Here is an 18,005-nt window from a genome sequence, read left to right as displayed (position 1 = left end):
TCAATTGCTATTGCTTCCTCCCCACAACAATAGAAACCTACAAAAGTAGAAGTAGCCCAGCCGTGGCTGCAGCCTGGCTCTGTCAGAGGAAGTGAGGGGAAAGGAGGATAACGTAAACAACAACAGTAGTATTCACTCCAGCTCACTGGGGGAGCACCGCAGACCAAAGCATGCAAATGCAAACCTCTTATTGGAAGGAACAAGCACACCCACGAGTAGTAGTACACAGTTCATTTCTACTCAACATGGAAATGTCCGTGCCCAAGCCTCTGCACACACAACACAAAGTACTTCCTCTTGGTTTCTAACTAGGCCTTACAATTTGTAGCACCTCAGTGAATGTTGTCTAAAATGATGTAGCCATCTATCTAATCTCTCTTCTGATTTTACAGAGTCCAGATTTGCATTTGCAGCTCTATTTTTCCTGTCTGTTCACTTGCAAGGACGTAAAAGGCAGCATTTTAAGAGAGACAAAAGCCTAGACAAAAACTGAGAGTAAGATTGATCAACAATGTGTCTTCCTGATTTCTCAGAGATTTGCAGTGCAGACATATGAGGTGATTTTTGAGACATTGCAACACTGGCACAAAGTCCCCTTAAACTGGCACAAACACTCAGAGTCATATCAGATGTAGAAGTCACTCTGAGAAACTTCTGCTTTGAATGGCTGAGTGGAGCAATGATGCATATCAGAGTTTTTCACTTTTGCTTGGCAACCAACCGCCAACAGGTTGCCCAACTCTGTCTGGGCGGAGGCTGTATGAACGCTGACAAGATATTCAGATTGGGGCCCTTTAGTGATTCATTTCCTTCTCTGCCTCTCTCTTGATGTGCTGGAAGTTCCATGTTAGTAGTTAATATAGGGTAATAATGTCACATTTTGACTGTTACCATTCAGAGAATAAGATACATCACAGAGAAAGTAAGCAGTGCCCGTTCAGTCAGTTCCCATAACATCAGCATACCCGGAATTCATTCAGCACTCCTGAACGAGGCATGAATCATCCTCAGCAGCCCCTAACTCCTTTGCTGGATCGCTTCCTGTCTAACTGGCTGTCTGTCTGGCTGGCTCGGTTTCTCTCAGTGTTTTCTGGCAAATGTGAGGTGCTCCAACAGAGAAGCAGGAGCTGATAAATCCAGACCTACTGACAGGATGACTACAGCCAGCTCTCATTCAGTCACAGGTCATGCTACAGTGGAGACATGGACATATTCTCTGCTTTTAGCCACTGAAGAACATGTGCTTTTTTTTTCTGTGTGTCCATGCATGCCTACTCGTGAGTGCGTGTCATGTGTGTAAGTGAGAATGCATTTTTTGTGTCAGATTCAGAGCAAGACATCTACTGCAAGGGCCCAGTGGAGCAGTGAGTGTATTTACATCCACTGCAGTGACATGGTTATTGCTGGTTTTCAGCAGTAACCTGATTTCTTTGTAAAGTAGAGATTTAAAAAAAAAAAAGATTTACCTACGTGTCAGTGGGAGAAATCTGACTTTCTGTTTAAACAAAACAGGGTTTAAAAAACTGGATTTTACACGTGTGCATGTCAAAGGGTCAGGACAGGGAATGGATCACTGTGAAAGCAGTCCAGTGGGCTGAGGGACAAGATCATTACTGTTACTTTGCATCCTTGTATCCAAAATAAATAAATCCAAAATCTTAAGTTTCCACAGCTGTACAGTACACAGTTTGTAAAATCCAGACACATGTGCACAGTAAAAGAAAAAAAAAAACTGTGTAGTCTGAGTCTTGGTTCAAAAATATGACACTAGGTTGGAGAGAAATCTGATTACTGACCAGCTGTATGTTAAGTTTTCAAGATGTGAACAGTTATTCCTGTTTCCTGCCTTAACCCGATTTCCTCAATAACATGGTTTCATGTGCGCATGTAAACATAGTCAGTGAGTAAACACAGACACACACACATGCACAGAGCGACATCTGTGAAGTTCTCCTCTGACATTCATGTCCATCTAGTAAAAAATCCCCATGTGTCGGCTAGGCACTCAATTACAGGCATGTCAGCTTACACACACCTGTTCCCCCTCAGTGATCACAAAGGCAAAATTATACACACAAAGACGCACACACACTGAAATGGACATGTATATTGTACACACAAATAAATGAACTAATGCAAGTATATACAAATGAACTCATGCACCATTTCCAGAAAAGTGGTCACGGCAGTTGCACATGTACATTGGCAGAATTTGACTAATGTCCAAGTGAAAACAACGCCAACGGGCCTTGCTTCCCTCCCTCCCTCGCTCGGCCAACTCCTCTTCCATCACTCTCCACCCCTGAGCCTAGATAATAGCTGTACTACACCAGCCGCCCACCACTCCCTGCCAAACACTGTCGGCTGCGTAAACACCACCCATTCACACATACACAGGGAGAGGACAGCCCGGCTCGTCTGGGTCTCTAGTCCCGGCTTGGCTGTCCGAGCCCTTCGCTTCTCATAACAGTGAGCCCATAGCAACGCTCGAGCCAAGACGTCAGTCAATAACATGGTGGTAACAGAACTGCTCTCTTCACACTCAGCTTACACATGGCTCCAGGCTGACATACACATACTCCTATATATACTATACACAAACACACATGTGCACCGGTGAAATAAACTCTCGAGCACAAGAAGGAGCACACACATAAATAACAAGGTACACACACATACACATGCACACATAACTTGCCAATAGCCCACGCCTTTGTACAAGGGAAAATGTGCCTGGCAGGCAAAGAGCTGTTCTCAGTAAACAGCTACAATAGCTGCAGCCAGACATGGGTGTTAGTGTGGGCAGCCACAATACCTCCGTGACCAGCAAACTATTGTGAAAGAGCTTACGAAAGTCCACATTTTATACTAAGCTAGAGCTGATACACAGGGGCAAACTCTTGGCCCAGTTACCTCATATCAGCCTGTTCTGTCATGTTGTGCTCCACAATTTTTCAGCAGAACAGGATTCCTCCTAATGTTTCAGAGTAAGCACTCTTGTGAAATACCACTGAAAAGACTTTACTAAGATTGATAGAATAAGCCAGTCCGAGGTGATAGATTCAGCTTCCACATGGTGGTGGATGAATTTTATTTACAGTGGTGTGACTGACGCTGCTGTGGGGCTATAAACTGCTATTAGAGCAGAGCAGGATTCCAACACAGGCCTGAGGAATCTTGCCTGGCACATTGTCTGTGTCTGGATTTGACACAGCAGTCTAGGTGCCCATCGCCAGCCAAACAGGCACGTAAACACTACATACGTTGACATATAGGAGTTCACATACAGACTCCACACACGCAAGCACAGGCTGACGCCTTCGCATTTATGCATAAGCAAAACCACACATGAAAGGGAGCTTGTGGAAAAACTTAAAGCAACTGCTGGGATTGAATCTGTTTATTTATAGGCGGCACTGCCTATTAATGGGCTCAGCTATTACTGCGGGGCTGAGACAGATCGGTTAGCAAGGTGGTGTGATACTGCAACACAAGTAGTTCTTATACTGAAAATGGCTTCAAGCTACAGAAATGTTTTCCATGATGTAATGGAATATAAAAAAATAAATATTAAATTGTATGGTTAAAATTTGCTTTAAATATAACAATTTAATTTAACATTACAGTTTCACATTGTTATTGTACAGTAATAAGCAAGTTTGAATCAATATGGTATGGCAGCACTTTACTTTAAACCCTTCTATTCAGCATTCACATGCACTCTTTAAACATTTACTATTTTTTCATAATGCACTGTAATGTAGTTGTAAGAAGACAGAATGACATTTATTATATAATTACAACTCTTACTATATTGTCATTCACTGTCATTCATTATCTGTTTATCCACCAGCCTTCATTTATGGGTGCTACAGGATGATATAGTTATAGTTGTTGACAAATATATTAGGTAAACACATGTATCTGCTTACAACTGCTGCATGGGAGAGTAAATATAACGTGTTACCCAGTATATACATATATATGTACATTAGCACATACATATATACCGTGTTCATATAAGCCCATGCATATATACACACACACACGTGTGTACAAACAAAACCTACACTTACGCATGCACGCAGTAATGCACCGTTCTCCAGTGAGCAGCTTAGCAAAATAGTGGCTCTGTGTCTACTAACTGCATTCTGAAATGAGGTACTTTGTTTGATTACAGTCTGGAATTACAGAGGAAAAAAAAGATAAATCTCATGCTTCAGTGTTTTGTACATTTCACTTTGTGCTGATTTTCAACTTCAAACAGCTCATTCAGTTGCATTGGCATAATTGTTTTCAGAGACACATGAAGGTTTTTTCCCTCGGCCATATCAATTACGACTCAGTGACCTTGGACCAGCTGACTACTTAAGCCTTTTAACTTCAGCACATTCATTTGACATTATCTTGAAAGGATCAGCAAGGTTTATGTATATATAACAGCAGTGACAAGCACTGACAAGTCCTCATTAGAACTGCAACCGTGGTATTATAAGTCTCCTTCATTCTCTCTCTCTCTATTCTCTCTCTCTCTCTCTCTCTTACACCACCCCACTAACCAAGATACCACTATCTATTCCCAGTCCTGCCCCCTCAGGCATTCTAATCTTTTAATTGAATCTTTTGTAATTATAATGAAATAACTGCGGACTTCTATCAGGGAGAAAATGATCGGGGCCAGAATGTGCCAGCGGTTACAGGAAGCTCTTATTTCTCTGCCACTGCTGCCAAGATACACCCCCATTTCAATTAGCTCCTCAATTCACATTTGAACAGCACATTAAGGAAAAACAAAGAGGCGTATGTGCCTGTGAGTGTGTGAGTGTGTGTGTGTGCGTGTGATTGCACACATAGTGATGGATTACTCAAGTGATCTTTTACTGCCTTGTCCATCTCTTGTATGTATCTCTTTCGACTATCACAATTAATATCGAAGCAGTGTCCAAAAAGATCGAGCTGCGAGTGTGTTTTGGTGAGAAAAACACACTTCCCCTTCTACTGACCCTGGAGAACTGCTAAACGTAATTGCCTCATTCTTCTAAGCAAATGAACATTGACAGAGAGGGGATTGGTCTGCATAGGCTCTCTCAAATGGCTTCCCTGGCAGTTGACTAATTCAGTTCTCATTGACGTATGACTAAATCAGTGTCCATTATCCTTACGTCCAGAGCAGCTCAGATGTAGTACCAGCTCCGTGGCATAAGGCACTTAAGAGCATTACACAAGCCAAGCTGGTTGAAAGGGTCTCCTTTTCAGCGAGCTGACAAGGCCGCCACACATGGTGTAGATCTGACATTGGCCAGGCTGTAGCCTCTGACTAACCTCTGACATTGAGGTCTCCCGCTGGTGAACAAAAAAACAGGAAAACTGACCATGTCCCTGGCTAACGGCCAACAACAGTGACACTTATCACCGCAGGAGATTTACTGCCAAGACAATAGCATATACTCATTTTGTGGGAGATTTAGGGGCACAGCATTTTTTATTGCATCTCCACAGATCTGAAAATAAATTCTGACAGATTTCTTACATCCATGTTTTGATAAACCACATCTAAAAGGCTACATTTGACACTCTTGAATACTTTTTACGAAAGGAAAAATAAAGCACAGTTTGGCTGCAGTAATTCATTGTTGAGTATCTTGCCAGGGCCAGGTGACTCTCTTCACAAACCCAGTGGCTATTTTGGTGTGCAGCGTGCATGCTTGTGAGAGTGTGGCATTAGGAGCCAGACAGGTCCCTCTGTTGTGCAGCTGGGCTGGCTTAATGAGATATCAGACTCAAACATCAATTCATCAGCCTCATTGACGAGGACAATGAGGGGCAACTGCTTCAGTAAAGAGAGGCATTATGGCCTCTCGTGTGGGGATAGGGCAGCCTTGTTTACAAAGGTTACTGAGCACAGAGGGGTTGAAACAGTACACCACACCAGCCTCCACTTTGCTCCGCTCTGCTAGATTCAGCTCTCTTACCCTGGGGGCAGCTTCTCAGGACTTTTTATCTCTTTGATTTTCTGGAACAAAGACCCAGAAGAAAAATGTACTTCTGGTATCTGGAGGCCTAATTTTTAAACGTGTGCATGTGTGTGAATGGGTTAAAAGGAGAGGCCATGGAGGCCTGATTGATTAAATAAACAAATCTCATCTTGTTATCATCAGGGCTCCCCTAGCTAAGCAGAGCAGGCTGGGCTGGTTGGAGTCCCCCCTGGCCTCGGCCTCCACTGACAGGGCATCTGTCTTCATTAAAGCTCAGCCAGTGTGCATGACAGCCACTGAAATGCTGGTGTCTTCACGATTAATGAAGACAGATGACTCCCCTCAAGAGGCAGTAAAAAGGAACAAAAAGCAGGAGGATGAACAAACAGAAAAATACAAAAATAATTCAGAACCAAATTCAAAAAGCTCCCAGACACAAGAACACAGTTGAGTTGTTTATCCCACTGCTCCATCTTTAATTCTTGATTGTTTTTCCACTGTCATATCTGGCTTGACTCCCTCCACACTTCTCCCACCATACCATGCATACACACCCCCACTCCTTTTCCACTCTCACACGCTCTCTCACAGCAGTGGCGGCCCCCTGGAAGTGTATGGAAATGGACCCCAGTTTTGTCTGTCCAGAGACAGGCCTGTCGAATGAAAAGCTGACAGAGAAAAAAGAGCAAAGAGAAAGCAGGCCAGAAGATCCCTTTGCATTCTCAAGACTCTGTATGCATCCCATATTTTTAATTTATGAATCTAGTTATCCATTAAATAATTCATCTACTTAGTAATTCATTGCTGTTTGGCTCAAGAGGAATATCATTATCCATCTAGTATCCAGAAGCATAAACAAACCTCGGACCTATGAGGACTGGAGTGGCCTGCACAAAACTTTTCACCTCTGTAATATTGAACAGGCTCCACTTGTCATTGTCATTCATGAGAAATACATCAGAAACCAAACTTCTAGTGTCACACCCACACCATGAACGGATGGTAAACAAAACAGAGTGTGTCCCAAGTATCAGTGTTTTCTCTTCCTGTCACTCCCCAACCCTTTCCTCTTTCTTTTATCTGTGAATACTTTTGTTTTCAGTATACAGCACCTGGCAAGGTCAAACCTCAGGTGGCTCACATTGTCGCTGAAACTTGACTCCATGGACTCAAACTCACAAGTCATACATGGACACACACACATACATACACAGAGGCACATATCATATCATAGCAGAGAGTTTCTTTCAGATGACTGAGCAGCTCAAACTGGCTGTGGGCTGTGAGGGGGGAGAGGAGAGGAGAGGAGAGGAGAGGAGAGGAGAGGAGAGGAGAGGAGAGGAGAGGAGAGGAGAGAAGAGAAGAGGAGAGGAGACTGTCTGTCCCAGTCTTTTCCTGTGTTGCTCTGTAGCCCCTGACAGCAGCCCCATTGGCTGAGCCCTGAGGGGTAAACAAGCCAGTAACATGAGAGAGAGGGAGAGAGACAGAGAGAGGGGGACAGGGAGAGACATGGTTGTGTCATACAAGAAATACAAACAGGATGCCACTTACATTGAACACTGGCACTGCCCGTCCAAGCAAAGGGGTCCAACCCTGCAAAGAAGGGGCTCGCCTTCCGCAGCATGCATGCACCACGGCTGGTGACATCATAGAGCTGACGGGGGCCCATTCCCAGAGCCTCCATGCAGTCGAACATGGCACCCCCCCGCCCTCAGCAAAAATCACTACAAGCCCTCAGTCCTGCCTGCGTCCTGCCCTGCTTCCACCGCTCACGTCACCCGCTGAAGCAGTGACAACAACAAACAGCAGCAACAGCTAGCTGGATCTGCTGCCTTCCCTTCCCTCCCTTCACTTATCTCTCGCTGTCACTCTCTCTGCTCTCCTTTCCTGTCGATGCAGGAGTTTCCCTCTTTCCCTCTCAGCTGGAATGCAGATCTGGTTCCTGCCTGGCTGAGCTGAGCTGAGCGTGACTCTGGCTCTCTACTCTCCCCCTGCCCTTGGGTGAGCTGCTCCCTGTCTGCTGTAACAGACCTAAATAACAGCCTCTCACAGCTCTCTCTGAGCCCCAGACACGGCGGAGCAAACCAACTGCCTCGGCACGACGCTCTGAGAGGGGGTGGAGAGAGAGAGAGAGAGAGAGAGAGAGAGAGAGAGAGAGAGAATGCCAGAAAGGGAGGGATAGAGAGAGGAACCCAGGGGGGGGGGGGGGGGGGGGGGGGGGTGAGCAGGGAGGGAGAGGGGGCCGACCAACAGAGCCTGCACTGGAGATAGAAGTGATCTGGTTAGAGGACAAAACTTTATTCCCATTCTTCTTTTGCTTTTTTGTCCATGCTGTTTTTGTGTTTCATATTTCAGCCTCAAACACAAACAAACCACCCCCACCCCCCCCCCCCACCCCACCCCCCCCACCCCACCCCCCACATTGCGTCCCATTCAGATCTGGCCCCTGTCTCTGTCTGTCTTTACATCGCACCTCCCCCAATTCCCCTGCAGTAAATATGAGTCCCCCCTCCCCTCCCTTCTCTGAGCCCCCGTCTCTAATCATAACCATATTAAAGTCCAGCCACTGGCCGGGTGTGTATGTGTGTGTGAGAAAGAGAGCCAGAGACAGAGAGAGAAAGAACATTGTGCTGTGGTTGAACCCAGAAACCAGATGCCAGGGTAAATCCCTCCCTCCTCTCTGTCTGTTTGAGCGAACAGAGGATGGGCAGTTCTTTCTGTCTCTCCCTCTGGAAGTGCTTTAACAGTGATGGATGAGGGTTGCCTTGCTCAATCCCCGCAGTGCATTTACACAGACAAATACCCCCTATATACAAACACACCATGTGTTGGACACACTTCTCACAGGTTCACTTGACCTTGTTTGTGATTTATTTCTGAGCAACCTTTGCAAAGACAAGTAGAAACGCAAGGATCCAGATTTGATGAAGTTAATTGTTACCTGAACGATCACAAGACCGTATCATTGAAACTCTGACGATAAAATTCTGCCTTCCACATTTAGTCTTCTTTAACAATGGCTGTTCTGTGTATTGCTAAAAACAATTCAATTTAAAACACAACAGCTCCCTCACAGTGACGGTAAATCAAAGGAAATCAATAGGCGGTCTGCGGTCAATGAAACAGCCTGTCACTGGTTCTAACTGTTGCTCAGCAGACAGATAGACTCTGGCTGAGCTAAAGCAAACAGCCAGATACAATGGGAGATATATGATAATAGAATGGCTTTAGTCTGTGTGCCCCACACATTCATCTCCCCCTGTCAGACCAGTACAAGTGGTACAACCCAGCAGGCAAAAAAGACACCATTTCCTGTCAATCTGTGCTGCTGGCTACGCTCTCCATAAACACACATTGCCCTCCCTCCTCCCTCCCTCCCTCCCTCCCTCACTCCTCCTCTTCTGTCTAACACTTCACTCTTTTTCCTGTCTCATGAAAGAAACCATACTTTCACATTCAGGGGCTATTTTGAATGATTTAGATTAAAATGTTTATTGACCTAAAAGCGATTCCTCCAGTTGAGACTTCTTGTTTATTTTCTTAAGGTGGCACACTCACATTGAGTCATACACACACACAATGGCTGGTAGTCCTCACACACACACACAAACAGACACACATTTCACAGCTCTTTTGTTGCATCAAACAGTAAACAACATGAGTAGTTTTTATGTGTTTCTTCATACAGCTGTCAGGTCATAAAGAGGAAGCTTTATGATGGCAAGAGTAGAACAGTGAGGCTAGATAACCAACTGCTATCTGTCAAAGATGCTCCTGCTAACAGTTTGTTGTTAAAAAATGACTCACTTTGTTTTTCTACCTCTCCACCCATTTACACAGTAATCAAAAAAAAAAAAAAAGTCCTGATCTGGATGCATTTCAGATTAAATCATCACTGCCCTGAGTCACATTTTTATGATCCATGAGCGTTCTTCTCACACTCGTCTATCGTCTCCTTCCTGTCTTTTTTCTCTCTCTGCTAGTATCATACAGCATCCTGGAAACTAAAAACTGGCTAATCCCCTGGTGTTCAAATGTTCTATGTAACATCAGCGTTGTGTGCCAGGGCTGCTCTCTGGGCCGCCGAGCTGCAACGCAATCGATTTATAATATCATGTGCTCACAATTGAAACTCTTTTGTTTTTGGAGATTTATGGCCCATATCTGACTCTCTTCTGGTTTTGACATTTCTTTTTACTGTGTTTGAGACTGTAACTCAGACCACTAACCCCAGGTTCTGCACTTATTGGCACACAGCGTTGCGAGCTGCAAGTCTTCCAGCGCTTCAGAGGGTTTGCGGAGCGAGTTTAGACATCTAATCTACACATACTCCATACTGCTGCTGACCCAGGCCGGTCCCTGCCTCCCCTCCCTCCTCCCCTTCCTTCCCCGGCCAGAGAGGTTGAACTCTAGAAGAAACCCCCACTGGGCCACTAACTTTCCCCCCAAACTTATCCTGCCCTCCCTCCTTCTCTCCCTCACTCTCTGGCTCACCAGTCTCTGCATTGCTCTCCTTAATTCCTCCCCCCCACCACCACCACCACCACTGTTTCTGCAAATACTCTCCCCATTTCATCCATTTCCCTATGGCCATTTTTCCCGACTGCATGATTTGCCTTGGTTGAAAAAGTTCTTTGCTTTTGTTTCTCATTTTGGAAATGTTTCATTTCCAGTGGTTGCCAACTTACTGGTCATTCTGTGTGACTGCTGCTTTCGATCATGTTTAACTGCACTGATTAGGCCCGATTTTAACACATATTCAAAACATTTTCAGTTTCCCTCTGCGATAGGATTTTCTATTTATGATGTTTCATCTCTTTATCTATACAGAAGTCAGCTCAGTCAGCTGAAGTCTGCTTATAGCGCCACGTGGGCCGGAGCCTAGGAAAATCAGGCTTTACTACCGTCTGACACTACGATGCCAATTACAGATAAGACGTATATTTCACATTGTTGTCACTTCCTCTGTATACAGTCATTCAGGTTCCAGGCAAGCAGTCAACAACACAGTGGTGTGTAAGGCAATAAAGACAGCTTGTTTTTAAATGCCTCCGCACTAAACGCAGCGTGGTGATTTTAAAAGGAATGTAGAGCTTTTCCATTGCTGATGTGAGCATGTGTGCAGTGTGTGGACATGCTGAAACAGATTGCCAGTGATGATAGAGACACTGAACACCAGTCCACAGCGCCCTCCCACTACAGCCAGACTCAGGTTACTCAGAACACACACACACACACACACACACACACACACACACATTCAGAAAAATGCACACACAAATCCTGTACATGTTGTTTTTAAAATTAAAGTTGCCTAATGAAGGAGCTAACAAACAGGATTCATGCAGTTTCTGCCTTTTTCATTCACTCATTTGAAAAAAAAATTATCTTATTTAAGTGATGCTGTGTTGTTTTGTTCATCAGCGAAAACAGAGCACAATCCTAGCGTTCTTTCTCATCACATCCATCAACTGCTCCACCAGCCACAGGTTTTACACATGTTCAGCTCTGACAAGACATGTAATCTTCTCCATTCATCTACCTCACTCTCTCACTATCCATCTCTGGAAGATACCTGATGTGTTACTGAGGAGGAGACCTGGGGAAAGTGAGGCATGACTTATGAGAGAGTCTGTTTCTCAGCAGCAGCCATGTTCGCCTCTGTTCACATGCTGGTCCCACCAGAGGCCGAACAGAGCTACTCTTCAGAGCACTATCAGTCTTGGCCATCTTTCAGCAAAGTCTCTTTCATTCTCTGTCTTTTTCTCTCACTCTGACTGCGCTGTCATGACATTTTGCTACCCGTGTTTGTTGGGGGAAAAAAAAGACAGATCTTTTAGTTGTTTGTCCAAAAATACAAAACCCCTGTCTTGTTCTCATAGGCCCATCCTGTGCCTGTGTGCCCTCCCACGCCTTCTCAAGGCCCATCCCTCCTTTCTCGCCATTGCGCGCTCTTGGTCTTGCACGTGCCCACAAAGGCCCATCTGAAAACAGACACCTCCCATTTTTAATAGTAGCCTCTTTATCTTCATCTGTCATCATGTCAGAGCTGTATTACACTCAGTGGCCTCTCCCTTACCACCAACCTTTGCTGACTTTCCACACATGCAGGCCCACGCAAGCATGCACACACACAAATACACAAATACACGCAAAGTTTCCAGCACTTAACAGCAAATTGGCTCCAACTGGTAGAGACGGATAACGAAAGGAAATCCAAGGTGAAGGCTGAGGAGAAAGAGAGAAAGAGGAGAGAGAGAAGCGGGAAAGGGAACTCAAGAGTGCATAAGCTGGCAGGGTTTAGGCGGATATCATCAGAGGAGCAGATATTCTACTCACTATCACTCACAAAAACTTCTTCAGTGGGTGCTTAAATTGTCTGGAAAAATAAACAAAGCAGGCCTTTCTGTCCATTTCCCACCCTCATCTAGAGAATCAGGGCCAGCAGTGGTTTGAAAAATAAAAAAAGCACTGAGAGGGGAATCGATTTCCAAAAAGGAGCGGAGCGCCTGTCATCTTGAGGCCAGCGGTCGCCTAGGGAGATGAAAGCAGGGATGTCAGACGATGCAGAGCTGTTTATTAAAGCAGAGGAGGCTCCAGTCTCACTGATAGATCAAGGACGCAGCCAAACAGCGCTACACATGCTGTCATCACACACACACAAGTACACACAAATGGTCCAGTCCCAGCATTGCTAATTTGCTATGTAGATCATGGTCACAGGAGCAGAGATGCCAGCGAGCAGATGGCTCTATAACGGTGCTTTTTTCAGATGAAATTGCAGGACTCATAACAGTAAATGCTAGAGTCAAAATGAAACACTGCTTAGACTGACTTAGTGTAATAACTGGATTGTTTATAATTTGATGTTGTACTGGCTTTCACAACTCTGAACTAATCAAGGTTTTCTTTTATGCTACTGTCAGAAATGATCTGGGACTGATTTCTTTTTTTGATAAGGTCTCTGAAAATATAACAGTGTTTTTTTACCAAGAAAGAAACACAGTATGTGAAGATGATAATATAACACCTGCAATCAGGAGTAATCATATTGCTATGTATGAAAATACACCTCATACACGATTACCAATTACAAATCCCCTTCACTACAATGAAAGGTGATGATTATCGTCCATATGTTAGGACTACATTTGTAATAAACTGAGTTATTAATGCCTACAATCCTAAGAGGTTCCTATCAATCTCAAATGTATGTGTCATTCCTGAAGTTTTTCTGAAATTCTTTGAAATCCTCATTTCACCCCAGGCTCAGCCCATTTATTCTGCGCCTCCAATAACAGAAATCAGTAAATGCCACAAAGATTGACAGAGGTCGGAGATGGATCACCTTCTGCTCTCAAAACGGTAAGGTGAACACTCAGGTGTCTCAGAGAGCTTTTCAGCTTCAAAAGTGAGGCAGGGCTCCAGACTAACTTTCCCACTGGTAACACAGGAGCTACCAACTTTCTCAGCCGTTCGCACCAGCACATGATTTGGTCACACCTTTTTTTTGTGAACAGGAGTTCCTCTTTCACTATTTTATAGGCAATGTTGAACTTGACAACCATTTCATTGTTTCTTACTCTTGTTGTACAACTTCAAAGTTGAAGCGTAAACTGGGTTGACCCGATAGCACGTTTAGAGTTGCCCGCAATGGTCGGGTAACATTGCCTTCAATACACACACAGCACAGCATTTCCCTCATATAACAACCACTGGTACTGTGTTAGCCATTGTGGTTTTTCTTCTTCACTGGCTCAGTTGGACTGTCCCTAACTGCACCTGTACTCTCCTCATCAGTTGTGTCTGAGTCAGGACCTCTCATTCACTATCCCTCTCGACCAGTTTACTCTTATCAGTGCCGTGAAACCAAAAAACCAAAACCAAAACAGCCTATTGATCATCATGCACTTGCACAAATGCCACCACATCACAGTTTAACTCACACACCTCATGTATGGTCATATATGGTCATATATGGTCACGTATGTCATCACATTTTGTAAAGAGCTTGCAGGAAGAGAAGAAAAAAACTAAGATGCAGGTTTCGTCTTTCTATAGGAACCTTGTACCTGCAAGGAAGTGAGGGGTAGTGAGGTTGAGTTCATCTTTTTCATATCCATACATAGCTCTCCTTCTGTTATGTCTCCTTCCCTCCTTTCATTCAAATATACAGTATACCCACATAAGCACCCACATATTCACCCTGACAAATCCAAACCTACATCATCAACCACATACCTACCAACCTCCATCCAGGACGGACTGAAACCCAGCACTTCAACCTTTATGAAAATAAATAAAGAGGTACAATGTGCTGTTTGTGCTCTGCTTCCCCTCCAGTGGAGAAGGCTTCACTCTGCTAGTCGACATCCTTCCCCGCTGTCCCTCTCCTCCATTTAAAGGTTCGCTTTAACATTCCCTCTCATACCACATTTCCCAACAAAATGGCTCCTTTACGCAACTCCCTGAGCTCCCTAAGCCAACATGACCTCCTTATGTGTGTATGTGTGTGTGCGTTTAAGAATGCAATGAGTGTTTTTAATTATGTCACTCTGCATGAGGATATTTTTTTTTCTGCTGGAACATTTCGGTCCTTTTCACAGCCTCTCTGACTTAATGGTTTGCGTGTGTGTGTGTGTGTGTGTATGGAAACGTGGGTTTGAGTGTGCACGCACGGATGCATGTATATCTGCTTAGCAGCCAGTATGCTAATGTTTGTGCATGTGTGTGTGGCACATAAATCCATGCCCAACACACACTTTACATAAACAACTGTTCACCTTGTCTCCACCAGAGGCACAGCTGAGCAGAGTCAGGCAGCTTTTACACAAGCTTCAACACGCTATTCATTCCATTCTATTAATACAATGCTTTTAATTTCATCCCACTGTGATGCAGCTCAGACTCTCATAGCTGAGCCTCTCATGAGCTTTTCTCTTTACATCACTCAACATAAAGCTAGAAATTACAGTCTGAATGGAAAGTCCAAGTGCCGCAAAGGACTTCAGATTTTGGACCGAGCCATGTGGGCTGAAGGAAATGACCTACCAGCTTTTCAAAACATCCCTGTGGTTGGCTTTGGGGCCAGGGCTCCGGCCCTGATTGGTGAAAGCTTAGAGAGGTGTTTCAGGGCTCAGTGGCGATGTTATCACATAGTAAGTGGCCTTAATGGGCTTCCAACTGTTTGTTTGAAGGACTCCCATAATGACAGGGATCAACTGATAACGGCCTCCGCTACACACTGCACAGAGAGCCATCAGACCCTCTCATGGATGAACAAATGCCGTTGTGTCTTCGTAAAGATATGGGTGGTGAGGATCGGAGTCTTGCAGCTCAGCCACATGATCAGTGAACCTCATTCACACATGACATGAAGGTTGAAGTGAAGCGCTGAGGTTTTCTGGGTCCACTTCCCTCCTGTGTACTGAGAATAAAGAAAAGCCTACTATCTCTACATGTGCAAACACAGTCAGCCTACCCCATCCCTCCCCTCTCCTGTCTCTTCCCACCTCAGTGTAAAACAGGTATTTCCAAAGACACTCTGGTGCCAAAATAGAGCGCCGCCATGGGAGGTGCTCCGACCTGTCGGTACAGCGTGCACACCCAGCAAAGGTAGGTGTCACCCGGGCTACCTTTCTAACAACAATTACACCCAGTGCTCTGAAGCTGAGCAAGAATGCAGCCCTATTTACTGCACACACAAACACACAAACACACACAGAAATATCCACAGTGCTACTCCCTTTATGTGGAAGGTATTTTCTCAGTCTGGCCTACAGACAGCCCTGACAACAATGAGCAGGCCTGTTAAGCCAACTGCTGGAGAAAAAGTAGAAGGAGAAGAAAAACAGGGCCTGGGGAATGTCCAAACCAAGGCCTTTTGTCTTCCCTGCAAACATTTAAGAGAGTGGGGAATGAGACTGCTGTCAGTAAAATGACTTGTAACATTCCTTGTCAAGGGATACAGCAAAAGGATGTTTTTAAAGGTGATACCGACAGCTGAGAGTTTTCTGTCAAACGATACTGAAATGTATTTTTGTAGGAGCTTCAGTACATACACAGTGCAATTCAAGACAGACATTAAATAGACATGTGTAGCGCTGAAATAATTAGTCACTTAGTCCATTAATTGATTAATCATTCGACAACAACTGGTTAATCATCAAGTCAGGTGTCAAGAAGAAAACACGCAACGCTTTGGTTCTGGTGAGACAAAGAAGCCATTTCAAGATTCAAGCTTTTTACAATAGGCATTTTTACTATTTTGTGATATATAGACTAAACGATTGATTGAAGAAAAGCCAATTAATTGATAATGATGAATGGGCAATGTTGATGATAATGAGCCAAATATTCATTGGCTTAGCTATTCATTAGCTATTTCAATTTGTTGCTCATTGAGTCTGCTAGAAGCAAATTCATAATAATGTTGATTCTAATATTACAATATATACAGCATCTCTAATACTGACATTGATTTGTAAAACTAGAATCAGCTAATGCAGAGGTACAAATAAAATAAAAAGTCCATCTCTACACATAAAGCCGAGTTAGAGTTAATTGTCACAATAATCCTGACTTAGCTCTAGGACAGAGCTTAAACCAAATAACTGCAGTCTTTAACCCTTGTGAACGATACAACTGCCAGCGTGGATGTGTCAGTACAAGCAGTCATGTATGAAGGCCCAGTGCATGTGGTTGCCTGCGTATGTTTGTGCTTTGATACTTGTTTTTGTTTTAACTCATGCCAGTGTAAAAACCAAAAAGAATCCATCTGTCAGTGTGCTGGGATTTCACTTTGCGTCAGGGGTATGTTTCTAGTTTTTCGATGAAAGAAGTGCTGTGTGTATGAGTGTGTGTGTGTGTGTGTGTGTGTCTGTGTGTGTGTGTGTGTGTGTGTGTGTGTGTGTGCGTGTGTGAGAGAGAGAGAGAGAGAGAGAGAGAGAGAGAGAAAGAGTGGGAAGATTGTCTCTGATGGTGTGTTTGCATGTGTGTATCTGTGTTTTCCTAGCAGGGTGTGTTCTTGGATTCCACCACACTAGGACATTACCCCCAGGTGCTCTCTCTCTCTCTCTCTCTCTCTCTCTCTCTCTCTCTCTCTCGCTTTGGTTCTGTGAAAAATACCTTGAGGATTAGGTGGGCAGTGGCAGAAAAAAAGGGGGGTGTGGGGGTTGGGGTGAGGTAGTGATTGACGGCTGAAAGGCTGGAGAGGTGCTCAGGCATGCTGTGGTGGGGGAGAGAGGGGGACTGCATGCACGGGGGGGGGGGGGGGGGGGGGTTCAGGCTCTGCACTCAGCTGTTGCCACCCACACCCATTATAGCCTCCCCACCACCTACCACCCACCACCACCTGCCGACCCTGCACCCAGATAGGATTTCTCTCCTGCTTACCTTTACCTCATGCAGTAACGGCATGAGTGCTCCTGCTATTCTCTCTCTCTCTCTCTGCCTTCCTTTCTCTCTCACTAACATCCTCAGCAGCTAATTATGCAGCCGTGGCTGTTTATCCAAGAATATTTTCTGACCTAGAATCCTGATGCTGATTAAAAAACTGCATTTTCAAACAAGTAGGTGTTTTGAACAATGAGCAATGTCTGTTGGCAGCCTTTGTGTAATCTGCCTAGTTTTTCCATAACAGAAAAACACTCTGGATTGCCAACAATCTCCTCTTTGTGCTCAACGCTCCATACATCATCCCATCCCAGGCCTTCAGAATACAACAGTGCCCCCTGTGGTTAAGTCTACAACTACAAGTCTGAAACTAAAGGACCATGCTGGTTGTTTGAATCCAGTGTTCAGCTCACCTTTCCTTCCAAAAAAAGGTATGTGGTATGTTCATTTTGAAAAAAAATCTTCAAATTGCAATTGCACTCATTTTCAAATATTTGTTGATGCTCAGAGCACTCATCACCTCAGACTCAAAGAATGTTGTTTTGTCTCTAATTGCAGACTTGTGGGTTGCCTGCCTCACAAAAGCCCCGTCACACACACACACACACACACACACACACACACACACACACACAC

The 18,005-nt window shown here is 44.5% G+C and overlaps 1 protein-coding gene across 2 annotated transcripts in view; it reads right to left on the bottom strand.

The window, feature by feature from the left end:
* rarga (retinoic acid receptor gamma a) overlaps window positions 1-18,005 on the bottom strand; it is a 38,156-nt gene that overhangs the window by 12,049 nt on the left and 8,102 nt on the right. Inside the window, exon 1 of one of the 2 annotated variants that reach the window (XM_071476254.1) lies at window positions 7,527-8,035. The exons of the other annotated variant lie outside the window; for it this stretch is intronic. Within the exon in view, the coding sequence (XP_071332355.1) occupies window positions 7,527-7,671 (145 nt within the window). The 5' untranslated portion in view covers window positions 7,672-8,035. Of the gene's footprint in view, window positions 1-7,526; window positions 8,036-18,005 lie in introns of those variants that run through there. 2 annotated transcript variants of the gene reach the window in all.

Source organism: Trachinotus anak, unplaced genomic scaffold (genome assembly GCF_046630095.1).
Source record: "Trachinotus anak isolate AG129_WGS33_773 ecotype Australia unplaced genomic scaffold, CSIRO_AGI_Tana_v1 ptg000004l, whole genome shotgun sequence".
Classification (NCBI taxonomy): Eukaryota; Metazoa; Chordata; class Actinopteri; order Carangiformes; family Carangidae; genus Trachinotus; species Trachinotus anak.
Note: the sequence above shows the minus strand (reverse complement) of the source record. Positions and strands in the feature narration are given on the sequence as shown.